General features: G+C 30.4%; 1 protein-coding gene across 1 annotated transcript; it reads right to left on the reverse strand.

Annotated features, from left to right (window-relative positions):
• Nucleotides 1–6041: 6041 nt before the first annotated feature.
• LOC120204933 lies at nt 6042–7067 on the reverse strand. Its single transcript, XM_039204922.1, has 3 exons — nt 6768–7067; nt 6582–6689; nt 6042–6429 (listed from the first exon to the last, which is right to left on the reverse strand). The coding sequence occupies exons 1-3, from the start codon at nt 7056–7058 to the stop codon at nt 6139–6141; spliced, it is 690 nt and encodes a 229-aa protein (XP_039060853.1). The 5' UTR covers nt 7059–7067; the 3' UTR covers nt 6042–6138.
• Between the last annotated feature and the right edge of the window lie 9524 nt (nt 7068–16591).

The raw sequence follows: 16591 nt of genomic DNA on the forward strand, positions 1-16591 counted from the left end.
TCATCAAAACAACGTTTTTAATCGGAATTTCTTCAAATATCATCTCCTAAACCTGTTGGAATCATCAAAATCGTGCAAACTTCATCTAATCTCACTCAAATCTGAAATTCTTCAAGGTATTTTTCTAAAACTTCTATTTCATCAACTTTTGATTTTAGAACTAGTTTTAATTAGTTCTAGGTTGAACCTTAGATCGGGCATTGATTGTTTAGTGATTAGAAACTATATTTTACAACTAATTTCATAAAAAAACACAAGAATTTTCCAAAATTCTTTGAAATTTTCGAAATAAAAAAAAAACTGTTTTTCAAATTATTGTGTTTTGATTGAATTATGTTGTTGTTATGAAAACTATATATATATTGACTCTCAAAACCTTATTTTTAATAGTTTTTCAAAAACTTTGCCCATTAGGATTGGTATAAAGAACCTTGAAATATTGAAGACTCAATTGAGTTTTGGATTGATTATTTTGCATATATATGTTTTTAAAATTGCAGGTTATCTTTCCATTCCGATTATCTTAAATCATGTCTCATAAACGTTCTAGAGCCTCCTCTAGTCATTCTAGCCAACCTCCAAACTCACCTCCAAATCCTCCACCTATCCCACAAATTCCTATTCCTAATCCCGATGATCCAAACATGACCATTCGCAATTATTGTTTCAATGAACCCGGTCGTAAACAAAATCTCTACTTTAGGTTTTGTCAATACTTTGAGTCCTACAAAATCCAGGAAGAACGTATCCCATCTCTTCAAGCCATGTTAGGCATCAATTTTCGTCATCTTCCTACTCTTCATGAGTGGAAATTTGACAAACTCTTCGAGCTTGAACCAATTGTCTACCATCAACTTGTTCATATCTTCTACTCTAATGCCGTTTGCATTAAAAACTGAGAGAAAACCTTAACCATAGGGATCCGATCCTATCTTCTAGGATGATTCGTTCATCTTGACTCGGAATCCATTGCCAAATCATTAGATTAGATAATGAAGGGTTAGACAATGAAAAACTTACGGTAGGATCTTAGTATAAGCGAATGGATAGTGCAAGTGTTCTAGATCTTCATGACCGTTTTCTTCACCTAATGATCTCTTGGTGGTTTCGACCATCCGGAGGCCGTTACTTTACTCTTCGAGCCTTAGATCTATTTTGGCTTCATTGTGTCCAAAATAATCTCAAAATTAACCTTCCACATATTATTTTTGATGAACTTGTCGAAACCGTAAATCTTGTTCCCAATAAGAAATTATGTTATTCTTTAGTTTACGGTTGTATTCTTAGTAATCTATTTAAGAAGGTTGGGCTTAGAGTTGGTCTTGATGCTTCATTTCCCCTCAAAAACCAAATCAATCTATTCTCTTTAACTAAATCGGGATGGAAGATCAATGAAGAAATTGGTCTCTGGGTTCGTACCGGTGAGCAACCTCCGAAAGAAGACAACTCCGACAATGAGCCGGAACAGCACGAGGAACTAGCACCTCCTGATGAACAACCTCGTCCAGAGTATCAAATGCCTCCATACTTCCGATCTTTTATGGAGAACATTGATTTGAGGCTTGCATCTATCGATTCCAATCTGACTGCTTCCACCGAAACGATAAATCGTCATTTTGATTCGTTGGATGAAAAGGTCGATGCACTTTCACGTGATGTGACCAATATTTGGTCACATTTATCTCCTCCTGATGCACCGATGGACAATTAGGCCCTGTTCTCGCTTAGCTTCATTGGATCAAAACTTCAAACTTATTATTTTAACATTTTGGATATTTTGGAATGTTTGAATTTGTGGATTGTTTGACCTTGAATTTTTTTGGATTTATGAATTTTGAATTTATATTTCTATATATTTGGTTTGGTTAAATTTATTGCATCATGTTAGATATATAACCAATTTTGCCATGTCACATTGTTTATGAATATTGATTATGAAACTAATGGCTAACGTTTCTCTTGATTGTGATCTTAGCAGCTTAAACTATATATAATCAATTAGCTAAATGATTTTAAAACCTTGTTTAAAATCTTTTACGATTCTTTTTGATTTAACAAAAAGGGGGAGAAATGTTAAAAGCGTTTTAAAAAGGAGTAGTGTTAGAGTAAGGGGGGGTAATTTCAAAACTTGATTTCAAAATCTTAAAATTACCAAAATGTTTTGTTATATCAAAAAGGAGGAGATTGTTGAATACATTTTGATATTTCGATATAACAAATTAAGATAAATGAATTTTAAGATTTTCCAAAAGATTTTCTAAGTATATTCGATATAATTATTCGAATATCAAAATATTACTCCAAATCTTTCAAATGTCATTTTTAATCCTTACTCAAGTGTAAAATTAAGTTTTAATCTTAAAATAATTTCAAAATAATTTTACAAAGTATTTCGAACCATTTCAAAGCCAAAAAAATTCCAGTATGTCCAGAGGGAACCGATTCCCCCCCAGGGGGTACCGATTCCCCCTTGAATGGTTTGGCTTCGAGAAAAACAGAATGCTCGGAGGGAACCGATTCCCCCCCCCCAAGGGGGACCGATTCCCCCTGATCAACGGTCAAAATATTTGAATTTTACACTTAAGGAATCGATTCCCCATGAGGGGGTACTGATTCCCCCATGCTCCAAGCTGTTTTATTAATTGCTTTCACACTAAAACGGCTCCATTGACTCCACTAATCATCCCCAACGTTCAGAATCAATTGAAGGTGTATTTAAACAAGCTTAGAAGCCATTGATCAACAATAAGAAACAACAATCAACAAGAATCAAGAGAGAATCAAAAAGAAAGCATCAAACCTCAAGTTTGAGCATTTTCAAGCCTACTTCATTCAATATTCATTTTTTCTTTCAAGAACACTTGTTGTGCTCAATTGTATTATTCTTGAGTGTTTTTTCTTTGTTCTAGAATTGTGCAAACATATTGCCTTGTGAGGATTTTCTTGTAAGTTTGCAAAATTTGTATTCTTCTCTTTGGGAGAGAGTGTTCTCAAGAATTTGGGGTATAATTCTTGAGGGATTTGTAAGGTTACTCTTTGTCCTCAAAAGAAAGACAAATTAGTGAATTTGTGGAAAATCCTTAGTGTGGATAGCTAAGGTAGTGGACGTAGACTTTGGTTGAGAAAGTCAAACCACTCTAAATCGATGCGCAATTACTTTCAATTTTCTGCATAAGCTTCCACCGAAATTTTTATTTGCCAATTCACCCCCCTCTTGGCCATATTCATCGATTGATTAACTCAACACTTACCCTAGACCACTAGGATTTAGGAGTCTAATATGAATGATCAGAACAAAAAGGAATTACCAGCTAACTGAACCTCAGAGTCTCCAGACACCTACCCAGACAATACCTCAATAAAACAGTTTCAGATAGCACACGTAAAATCAGGAGATCATAAATCAAACATTTTACAGTAACAGTAATCCAGAAAACAAGTGCCAGAAAATCAAAAATTTTAGATCAATATAATCATAACTCAGGAAAATCAGTAAACAAAATCATGCTTTCAAAATCAGTTAAAACAAATAAATATAGCACAACGGGAACACACTAGAGGGTCCCGATATTTTTTGAAGGCACTTGGTAGTTATCATGGAGGGAAAATGTGAGACTTATGTAGATTGGTATGATTTCAGAATCGAGGTACCTATTAAGGGGTTCATCCGTTAACATATCTCATAAACATTTAGAAATTGATGTTTCATGACCATTTACGATTCGAATGTATTATGAATGAATTCAATAACCTTTATATCATAGTTATTTAAGATCCATACATAATAAAAGTGATCCAACTATTCAAGCCATTAGGGGTATTTCAGACATTTTGATTCCTGAAGAATCCTTAACGATTTAACCCAAGAAAGGTCAAGAGATGGTTTGCAATTTTTAGAATGTATAACAAAATATCAGCTTTGAGTCAAGTGGACTAATCAAATTCCAACACTGCGACACTTTCCAATCATTCAGCTGAAACACTTCACAGATATTAATTTCTTAATATTGTCTACACCAGTTGAATGAATCTCCCTTAGAATCAACATTGAATAGATATTCAGAAGACGAACATGTATTTTGGTGGTGTTTAATTTATTTCTAAATTAATAGTATCCAAAATAGTTGACTTGCATGGGTCAAGCTCTAAACTTTAAGTGGCAATATTCGAGGTTACTTCGGTCAATTTAGAGTTTAAGGTATTTTGATTCTTTTAGGGTTTATGGGTATTTTGATCATTTTTTCGATTTCGTTGCATGCATTATTTCTAGCAATTCAGTCATTGGCTGATTATTTCAAAAATCAGAAATTCTAAGTTCTTTTTAAACATATCATGAACTTAAACAGATGGTTCAGGGCTTATTTTAGGTCCAACATAAATTTCTATCATTTCCACAATCAGAGGCAAAACACGTCACATTTGTATCCTTAAGGGTATTTTTTGTAATTATTTATACAGTTTACTAACTCTTTACGGAATTCAATTTGAGCCTAAAGATCATTAATTATACCTAATTGACCAATAATAATCATTCATGCAAAACCAATATCAATGTGTTCTGAAATGCTTGCAAAAAGTAGTATTGTATTACTTCGGTTTTTGAGCCACCCTAGTCTGTCATTTTGACTCCATTTGAATGGCCTCGAACTTGATTTCAGCATCCAAAAAAATCTCGGATACATAGCAAAACAAATTGCATCATAAACAGGTCTTAACAGAGGAAAATGGATCGAATTACAAGATAAAACGATAAAAAAAGTATATCGGGTTTGAATTTGGCGAAATGGGTTCCATAAACGGACTCATTATGTAAAAAAATCAAGATAGATGGTGATGGAAAAAGTCAACACCAGTCAACGGTTGGTAAACACTGGTCAACGACCGCTCAATGACGGTTAGCTAGGTCAACAGTTCGATCGGCTCTGTCGATCAACTCGAACGGCTCGGTTGGATGGCTCGGTGGCTCGGTAGGGCAGCTCGGTCTTCTCGGACAGGTGATCTAGATCTGTTCAGGCAGTTTGGACCGATCAAGAACGGTTCAGGAACTCCCCAACTCGCAGATGACGCCCACGTACAGGAGGTGGCACGTTCGGTGAGTGCGGCGGCTCTAGTGGTCCGCCGACGACCAAAAACTCTAGATTTGTAGATCTTCAGCTCGAGATTCTGGTACAAGCATCGTTTTTCGACAAAGATTTGCGGAGAACGACAAAAATTGACCATTCGAAACGATCGAACTTTTCCTTTCTCACTCTCTTTGACGGCGACACCACAACATCCAGTAGACTCCTATCAATGCCAGGAATACGATAGTGTCGGTGGTGTCGTCAATGGACGACTAATCGACGACAAAATGACGATGAAATATGCTAGAGGAGAGAGAGAAATAAAAGAGGAAAGGGGAAGAAGAGAGAGAAAAAAACTTACCATTTTTAGAATTCTTCATAAATGGAGGAGTTTTAAACTCTCCACAATAGAAAATTAGTAAAATTATACCCTTAGTCCTCAACGTTTTCCTTATTACTACTTTAATCCATTCAATTAATAACATTTAATCTCTTAAATTGGGATGTGACAGTAACTATAAATTAATAACATTTAATCTCTTAAATGAACATGTAAATTATTTTTGTTTGTTGCTAATCTACTGGGATGAGGTATTAGATTTATGAAGTAAAGTTAGAGGTTTGAATCTTAACATTGTGAATGAAAAGAATTAGATTAGCACGGTCGCTTTTACAATGGGTTTTTATAATACTCGAACTGAATTAGTCAATCAATAAATTGATTGAAAATAAGTGGTTATATCACATATTTTTGTTTGGGCAGTGTGAACATATTAATTTTAAACCTTATTTAAAAAAAATTTTAAAATGCTAATCAGTTTAATTAATATCCACCTAATCCAATTCATGAACAATTTATACTTACGGTCTGAACCTAAACAGATAACCCAAAGTGATAATAAAACGTACTGTGGAACCCAATAACAAGCATAGTATATCATCGTCAACGATAACTGCTAATCACTGGCCCCAAAAACAGCCAAATCCCATATCAGTTTACGACGTAAAGCAAAGCCATAATTTTGAGTCGCTATCAACTCGGCCTGGTTAGCTCGCCAGTCCAAACATAAACCAGTTATAGAGTCATCTCGTAGAAAAACTTGTCGCGCAGATCCGAGTAGAGATCAATGAGCGATTGTTGTCGGAGTTTACTGACTTCATACCATGAATTGAGGACTTCAAGGTTCTTGTCTGTCCCTGAAAATGCCGACTGTATGCCCAAACTGCACCCGTTTTGCCCACATTTTGGGGTCGGTCTGGCACAATCTTGTTTGTTCAGGCATGTAGCTGATTTCCCTGAACATGAATCACAGCCCGAACTTTTCCAGTATAGATTCTGTAGAGTACCTTGTTTGAATTCCATAACCTACGGAATCAAAACCCAGCAAAGAAAAAATAAGGTGTAATATCGGTTTTAGTCCTTTTTCTATGTTGAAACAACTTAAATTGAAGTTGAAAGATTAAATCTTGAATTTCAATTATAATTAAACCAAGGAAACAATTAATAAGCCTTTTTACCAGAGTGAAACGGGTTATGGTGTAATTGGCATCGGCAACCATTATTGGCAATGATCTGGCTGCATATTTCCTTCCTGCAAATGCTACCATGTATCCACCAGCTTCAAGCTGAAAACCCCAAACAATAATTGTTCACAATCTGTCTCTATGGCAAAATATGTAAAACAAATTGAGTTCCAAACAGACGAAAGAACTTACTGTGGTGTTGCCGTTGATGGTAAGAAGAGAAATCTCATCGACCTTCGGCCTGAAAACAGCTAATTTGGCACCCTTTTTGGCTAAACCAAGACGACTATCACAAGGAGAAAGCTGAACATTTTGAAACGAGAAGGATTCCTTCTTTGAAAACGCAAGACCGATCGTAAATCCATCGGATTTCTGCACTTTGGCATCCTCACATGGGCTGTAAACGCCGTTAGAATCACCTGCCACCGCACCAATCATCATCACCATCATCGCCCCCATTGTGATCTTCATGATGGGCACTCCTCCCCTTCTCTCTGATCTTTTTCTAATCAGCTCCCTGCAAATATATGAATTAAAAAGAAAACAAAACGAATTCCATTGCTTTGTTAGGTGATGATAATAACAAAGAAAAATAACTTAAAATGTTTCAAAATACTGAACTCCAACCAAGAAAAACATCTCTTTTCAGTACAAATGATTAAATATCAAACAAGAAACATACCAGAATGTGTGTATAAAGCTATATACTGTTCAAAGGAATGAAGATGTAGGGAAAATATTTTGTAATAAATTTGTGTTTATTTATTTATTTTGATATGATCGTTGAGACAAAATGGTGGGGATGTTAATGTTGTCGGTATGGTTGTTCATGATTCATGGGTAAGTAACGTAGGACGCGCCATATCGGTTGGATCGGCATGACACGTGGATCTTTGTCTCGAAAACGGTTAACATGGGAGTTGGGCTTCGCGTTTGAACTTCGGAAAACTAAAAACAATTATGCTACAAGAAATTCATTCATGAAAGAAAGGTATGAAAAATTTAGATACCCGGGTTTCGATTTGATTTAAATTGATTTGATTGGGTTGGATTTTTTTTTAAATTGGGGTCGGTCGGGTCGGTTTTTAAGGTGATGTTTGGTCGGGTTAGATTCGGGTTTAGGGTGAAAATATCTGACATAACCCAACCAAAAAAATATAATTTTACCTTATATATTTAGGAATAATTACAATAATATCCCTCTATATATTATTTTTTCAATTAAATCATTGTTTTTATTGAATACAAATAATATTTTTATTATTTTGGGTCGGGTCTAGTCGGGTTGAATTTTATCTCAAAAAATTGGATTGGGTTCGGGTCAGGTGAAGGGTATATATTTTTTGGGTCGATCAGGTTGGGTGAATGATGTAAATTTTCGGGTCGAGTTGGGTTGGCCGAAAACCGACCCATGCCCATCCCTACCCATAAGCAAATTGTTAAAAAATATGGGGAAAATAGGTAAGGGGAAGATATAAAATTTATGATACTAAAACATTAAGTGAATTCAATGATTAAGGAAATTGTTATTCTCTTTAGAGGTATTAAGTTTGAATAGTTACGTATCTAGCGTATACTTAAAATTTTATATTTGTCGTAACCGTCCCTCGGGTGAGCCCGGAATCGGGATTCGACTTAAATAAAACATGTTAGAGCCGCCACCAGTCATTTATTTTTTTTAGAGAAAAAAAGTTAGGTTGACCGGACATCTTAATTTACCCTCTTACCTGATCTGAATTTTACCAGAAGTATGTCGGATTCGGGAGTCGATTACAGTCAATGAAGGATTAGCACCCTTGTACTGCCCTTTTGGTACCAATTTAATTTCTCAGTTGTCTTAATGGCAAAAATTAAAAGTCAAATTAAAATTTAAAAAGTTCAATCTGAATTACTTACCATTGAAGAATTTAAAATTGACCTAAAAAATAAATCGAATCAGCGTTAAACATTAAAGAAAAACAAAATTAAATTATGAAATATAAATAAAAATTTTAAACTAAAAAGATTTAACTGCAAAAAAATTAAAATTGAGGATCAAATTGATATTATTTGAAAGCTGCAAGAAAAATAAAAGTTGGGAGGGGTTAATTTGCAAAAAATAAAAAAATTTAAATATGGATTAAATTGAATAAATTTGAAATTCAAGGGCAAATTTACAACATGGACCAAAACAAATTACGCATCAAAATTGCAGGGATTGCGAAAATAATTTAAATATTTGCTAATTACACCAAGGTCCCCTTATAAATAGCCTTTAAAACACCCAAAAATATCATTTTCACCAAACTTCAAAAAACACTCCCCAAACTCTCTCAACCCTCTCAACCTTTCCCCCAACCAGCCATGGGTCAACCACACTCCGACGAAGCCCCCATCGTCCCGATCACCGCAGACCGCCGCTCCGGCCACCATCACTGATGGCCGGAAAAACTCAACTCACCCCAAAACATTCCTTTCGTCCCCGTAAGTTTAAAACCCAAGTTCGTTTGTCCCAAAACAAATCCAATCGGCGTAGATCTGAGAAACAAACTTCGGTTCTTTACCTTTTTGGGGGGAAATGTTTTGTTTTCTAGCGTCTTTTCTTCTCCGATGATGCTCCTATGTACTTCCGACGGCCTGCGATGCAACAAAGCTTCGAGCTTTGTTTTTTTGGCTCGATTTTTGTATTGGTATTTTCTGGTAGCTTGGATTTTTGGTATTTTGCTGCTCGATTTCTTGATTTTCTCTATTGTTGCTATGGTATTTATATAGCCCCCGGTCGGGGTTGTTTCTGACTATTTCGGGACTCGTTCTCCCCATTCTGATTTACTCTGGCCGTTCGGCTGTTCGTGTGGTCAGAAATCCTGTGATGGTTCAGTCCCAGGTTGCTTGGCCGGGAATTTCGGTCGGTCACGTGGCCTCCACGCGAGCTATTTACTTCTTCGTGCGACGCCCTTTGCTTAGTACGAAACCTTAATTCGATTTGGACTTTTAACTGGGTCTACTGGGTCAGGCTACCCGGTTAGGCCTTGGACTTGGACCTTTGAACCTTTTGAAACCGGATTTAGACCTGTTAAAAAATGAATTTAAATGAATAACTAAATAATATAATATAATAAATAATAAATAATAGTATAAATAATATATAATATAACATGTAAACTATATAACATATATTATATTTTCAAAAACTATACATATGTTTTCAAAACGTTTTCAAAACATACGTTTTCAAAAATGTTTTCAAAACCATTATATTATATATGTTTTCAAAACCTTTTTTAAAATTATATATTATACGTTTTCGAAACTGTTTTAAAATATATATTATATATTTTCGAAACTATTTTAAAAACTATATATTATACATTTTTAAAATTATTTTTTTAAAAACTGTATACTATATGATTTTCAAAACCGTTTTAAAAACTATATATTATATGCTTTCAAAACTATTTTAAAAAAAAGTATATATATATTTTTTTTAAATAAGTTTTCAAAAACGATATATTATATGTTTTGAAATTATTATATATACAATATAATAAAGACACTGGACGAAAATAAATGTCTACAATATTATCAAGACGAATTCATAAAATTTTAAGGAATATGAACTTATAAAATTTTAGAGTAAAAAAATATTTTTAATAAAAATATAAAATATATAAAAATTTAAAAAATTTAGAAAATCCACCATCTCGCTCTTTCCCTCGATCCATCACTGGTCATATAATTAATATTCATTTTATTTAAAAATTAATGTAAACATCCATCCTTGTTTATAATTTCATAGCTTATCCTTCACATGCAGTGAGTTCGACTTCAAGTAAAGCGATAACAAAGACACCCACTTTCTCTTCCTTTTGATTAAGGTCATTGAATGCATAAAATTAAAGAGAAGTAAAATTTGATTCGATTAGAAAAAAAAATAGGTTTAAGTTATTCAAGTTAATTGAAATTTCGATTTTGAATTCATAAAATTTGAATAAATAAATATTAAAAATTAAAATTTTAATTTGATAATGAGTTAAATAATTCGATTGTTTTATGTTTTGGTCTCTATTTTTTTATTTCTTCTATTTCTTCTTTGTCTATGTTCATATTTGATCAAATTTGAATCACATGTTTTCTAATCATTGTAGAATATCTATATAACCCCGATCTCTCTTTTTGACAAAAAAAATTCTCTTTTTACATTTTTATCCTTCAACTTTGCATGATCTCTTCATTCCTCTTTTGTTTTAAGATCATTTCTATTGGATTTGAACCACATGCTCCTCTTTCATTGTTGAATATATATGTAACTTCAATTCATATTTTTAACTACAATTTTTTTTTTTTTATAATTTAGTCCCTCAATTTTTTATTATATTCATTAGGGTTTTTCACTGTATTTTTCTATAAATTCTTTCTTCCCATCAATTTATTGACTCATTTATACTCCCAACACCCATCAATAATTTTCCACCGTATCCATTTATTAAAAAATAAGACTATATATAGATTTTATAATTTTACATGGTATTTAATTTGTTAAATAACATTACAAAGTTTACTTATACATGTGAAAAGGAATATGAAGAAATGTATATGCATATCTTATGAATTTATTGAGTGGTCTCAGTGATAAAAGAGAATATTATTCTCCTAGAGGTCCAAGTTTGAGTAACTTCATCTACAGGGTGTGTGTTACAATTAAGTTAAGAATTTTTTTTAAAAAAATACATCATATGGCTTGTCCAAAGATAGATGAAATTATGTTAATGTAAAATTAATTAGCTTTAGTTAATGAATAGTTGGAATTATTATAAAGTACTCTTTCTATCCATTAAATTTGTCACTGTTGACTTTTTTGTCAATTTTTTAACTTTGACTCATCATTATTTAAAATTTATTATTGATAAAAATATGAAAAATATATTTTAAAACTTTAAATCAAGTAGTTTTAAATATATATTTTATAAAACTTAATTTTTTAAAATATTTAAAATAATCATGGACAAGTTTAAATTTTTTTACTTTTTAAAAGTCAATAATAGACACATTTAGTGGGACATAAGGAATAGTATCTTTTAGGATTTCTTTTTATCTATTTAAGATTTTTTTATATAAATTCTCTTTTATCTATTTAAGATTTTTTGAATAGTCGGGAGTGGTTACAAGTAGTACTTCTTTTCAGAATTTAATTAACCCATTGATAACACACGCACACTTACAAATATAGCTAATAAAGCTCAGAACCTCTAAAAAACAATATTTTCTTTTATTATCGAGATCGTTTTATGGATTCTATTCTTTTTTTTTTTGACAAATTTAAATATAATTCTAATCCTATTTAAAGGGGAGATTAAGGAAAGAGAAAGCTCATATGATTCTATTTTCAAGTTTGGAAATATATTGGAATTTAATATGCATAATATTTTGAACCAGCAACATGCCTATTGATATGATGTGAATTGAAAGAATCAATTGTTTCCTTTTTATAAATGCAATATATGAATGAATATGAAGCAAGTCTTTCCTTTTCTTTGCAATATTATTAAAGGCTTTACCAACTTACTTGTTATCATTGATTCCTTGAAATAACTTTACCCATAAATACATTAAGTATAGCAAATAGCAACTCCAAAAGAGAAAATATATTTATCTAATCTATTGTGAATTTACTTTAAATTTTTATAAAGGCTTAAATGCACCATTATTCATAAATTATGCAATTTATATCGAGTTGTCCCCTAAAGTATTTTTCAGGATTTTTTATCCCTAAAGTTTAAATCGTTACTTTATTGTCTCAATCTGTCAATCCCGTTAAAAAAAATGTGGGCAAATTACATATTTAGTCACTCAACTATTCATGCGGTTCTATTTTGGTCATCAACTTTTTTTGTTTTCAAAATCATCACTAAATTTAAGTTTTTGTTTCGTTTTGGTCACCCAAATTGATTAGATTTTTTTAAATTTACAATATATAAGAATTCATTTATATCACATATTTTTTTTACTCAACACATAAATTTAATGTATAATAATAAATAATATTATAACATAATAATATACAACATATTTAGTTATTTGTATTTAAAATTTTAATAAAAGAAATATTAAATGTTAAATTATCCATTTTGTAATATACATGTTTGGATAAAATTTTATGTAGCTTTCTCCTTGATTCTTATTTTATCAATGGCAATGCAGGAATAGTCATTTAAGACGTCGAAACAGTCAAAATGTGCAAAAATTCAATGACCGAGAGAGTGAGTTTAAAAGTTGTTTTAATAGCCAGAAAGACCCAAATCATATTAAAAATTGTGATAATCTTTTTAACTTTTGTGTGAAACGTTCAAGTCTATCCAACTTATAAATAAAGGAGAAAAATCATTTATAATTTTTAAAAAATATATATTTTCTTTAAAAAATATATGTGCACGATATATATCAAAGGTATGTGTCAATACAAACACGGACACAAACCAAATTGGATCAAGTCAAGTGGACGACGACAACGACGGTGTACATATATAAAGGTCTTCTATCATTCAATTATGAAGGAAATTTATGTAAAAATGAGAGGAGATAAGAGATGAATGAATGATTGTTATATGTCGGAAACGAGAAAAATTCTGAAAGATAAAAATTATGTGAAAATGCAAGGTCAAACCCTTTAAGACCAAACTTCTTAGTTTCCATGGTTTACGTATAAAGCATTCAAGGTGTTCCCGACTTGTAAATTTTTCTGAAAGATAAAACTTGATGGTACGTGATATCAAACTTTGCCAACATATGAATTTACTAGTGAATAACTTTAATGTGGTTAAATTTAAGTAACTACTTTACAAAAATATATGTATATTATCAAATAATTAAAATATTAAATAAAAGTAATTATTCCAAACTAATTAAAAAAAACTCTAGAAAAATATATATTAACCTATCTTGAAGCGTTACTTCACATGTTTTTCCTCACAGGGAACATCTATAATATAAAAATAATTAAACATTTATATTAAAGTAATAAAAGTGGGTGATTCTACTACGCGACTACTTACAACATGTTATTTGAGTGTTTATTGTTAAATGATTGAAAATATCTAGAACAAATACTATCGCTTGTAATAACTTTATATTAATAAAAAAATAATATAAGACGCTTTCCAATTTAAATTGTTATCATGTTCAACCTAAAGAGTCATACAAATATATAACATTTTCGGTTGTAACCGAAAATATTATATTGCGATGGTTTTTGAGTTTACTACCAAAAAAATTATACAATTTTAAATAATTTTTTATTCTCTAACATAATATTTTCCGTTACAATTAATATCTATCATTTTTTATTCTTGTATTAACAAAATGTATTTTAGGCTATTTCGGGTTCTCCTTAATTATTAGTTTTGGTCCATTTTAGTAATTAAAATTGTAATTTTTTTTAAAATCATACCAAACGTTTAGTTTTCATTTCATTTTAGTAATTCGTCATTAAAAACTTAACGCATTTAGTACTTAAACTATTAGTTTAATCTGTTTTAGTATCTAAACTTTTAATTTTTTCAAAACTTAAAGTTAAATTTTGAACGAGATACTAAATTGAAACAAAAACTAAGTTTTTTATCGGATGATACTAAAATGAAATAAAAATTAAACTTTATGTATATTTTTTAAAAAAATTAAAAATTTAATATAAAAACATATTCAAACTAATAGTTTAGATACTAAAATTTAAGCTATTTATCTTTGCTGTGCATGTGATTTGGAGTGGTCCTTTCCACCCTGGTTTGACACGTGTCTATTAAAAACCTTGTCTTTGACGAATGGAATAAATTAAGGATCTTCTTTCTGACAGATTGCTGGGGTCACCGCTCTGTCCACAGTGCCTTTCGACTCAGTTATCCAAACTCAACTCACTCCCCACAACGAGTTCAACCAAACTCACCATTGTTGCTGTTTTGTTTTTTTTAGTCACCTATTTTTTTTAAAAAAATCTTATTTATTCAACCAAAACGTAAATTTATTATTAATTGAATATTATTAAATAAAATTTCACATAATTTTAATTGTGTGATTAAATATATAAAATAACTTTTACTTATCACTTTAATTATAACAATTAATAGTGTAATTAACTTTGTCTAACTAATATTGATATAAAGTAGACAACCAAATTATGACAACCAATAATCTCTAAACTATGAATTTCCATCATTGCTTCAGTGCATACAAATATATATTTTTCGATTGTAACCGAAAATATTATATTGCGATGGTTTTTGAGTTTACTACCAAAAATTATACAATTTTAAATAATTTTTTATTCTCTAACATAATATTTTCCGTTACAATTAATATCTATCATTTTTTATTCTTGTATTAACAAAATGTATTTTAGGCTATTTCGGGTTCTCCTTAATTATTAGTTTTGGTCCATTTTAGTAATTAAAATTGTAATTTTTTTTAAAATCATACCAAACGTTTAGTTTTCATTTCATTTTAGTAATTCGTCATTAAAAACTTAACGCATTTAGTACTTAAACTATTAGTTTAATCTGTTTTAGTATCTAAACTTTTAATTTTTTCAAAACTTAAAGTTAAATTTTGAACGAGATACTAAATTGAAACAAAAACTAAGTTTTTTATCGGAGGATACTAAAATGAAATAAAAATTAAACTTTATGTATATTTTTAAAAAAATTAAAAATTTAATATAAAAACAGATCCAAACTAATAGTTTAGATACTAAAATTTAAGCTATTTATCTTTGCTGTGCATGTGATTTGGAGTGGTCCTTTCCACCCTGGTTTGACACGTGTCTATTAAAAACCTTGTCTTTGACGAATGGAATAAATTAAGGATCTTCTTTCTGACAGAATTGCTGGGGTCACCGCTCTGTCCACAGTATCTTTCGACTCAGTTATCCAAACTCAACTCACTCCCCACAACGAGTTCAACCAAACTCACCATTGTTGCTGTTTTGTTTTCTAATTATGGGATCTTTCTTTTTAGCACATTTTTTAGTCACCTATTTTTTTTAAAAAAAATCTTATTTATTCAACCAAAACGTAAATTTATTATTAATTGAATATTATTAAATAAAATTTCACATAATTTTAATTGTGTGATTAAATAATAATAAAATAACTTTTACTTATCACTTTAATTATAACAATTAATAGTGTAATTAACTTTGTCTAACTAATATTGATATAAAAGTAGACAAACCAAATTATGACAAACCAATAATCTCTAAACTATGAATTTTCATCATTTGCTTCAGTGAATTTTATAAAATTACATAATAGTCATTCATTTTAAAAAATAATATTTTATTCACTTAGATATTTTTTTATCGTTAAATGGACGACATCTTAACTCAATAATCAATACCTCATTTTACCCTTAATTATAAAAATTTTATTTTGATATATTTTTAATATATTTAAAATATAATTTCAAAAGAGTATAAAATTTTTATAATTTTTTTAAAAATATATAAAAATTCATTTTTTTCAATTATAAAAGAATAAAATTATAATTTTTTGAAAATTAAAAAAACATATAAAATTTGGTAAAAAATTAAAATAAAAAAATAGCATACAATCAAGTGGTGGCACATGTTATTATCTAATTAGGAGATTAAATTTATTAAAATAAATTTTGTTAATTAGGAGATTAAAATTATGATCAAATTGATAGAATATATAAATATTAAATACCATATATATAATTATATCAATTTATTTAACTACCATCCATGTCACCTCCTTCCTTAAAAGTTAACAAGTGACTTGATTGAATGTATTTAAATAATTAGATGACCTAATTAATAAAATTTAAAATTAGTGGTCCAATTAAAAATAGATAATAATTAAATGGTCAATGATATAATTTATCCGGAAAAGAAAAACCTTCCACTACTAAAAAACCCAAAGGCGGAAGTTAGTTGGACGCACATAGAGTGCCTGAGTTTTAAGCAACCGAGTTTTATAACTCGGGAAGTGAGTGAATGGGTGAGCGCGTAAGTAGAC

This window comes from Hibiscus syriacus, unplaced genomic scaffold, assembly GCF_006381635.1.
Source record: "Hibiscus syriacus cultivar Baekdansim isolate YM2019G1 unplaced genomic scaffold, ASM638163v2 tig00011761_pilon, whole genome shotgun sequence".
NCBI lineage: Eukaryota > Viridiplantae > Streptophyta > Magnoliopsida > Malvales > Malvaceae > Hibiscus > Hibiscus syriacus.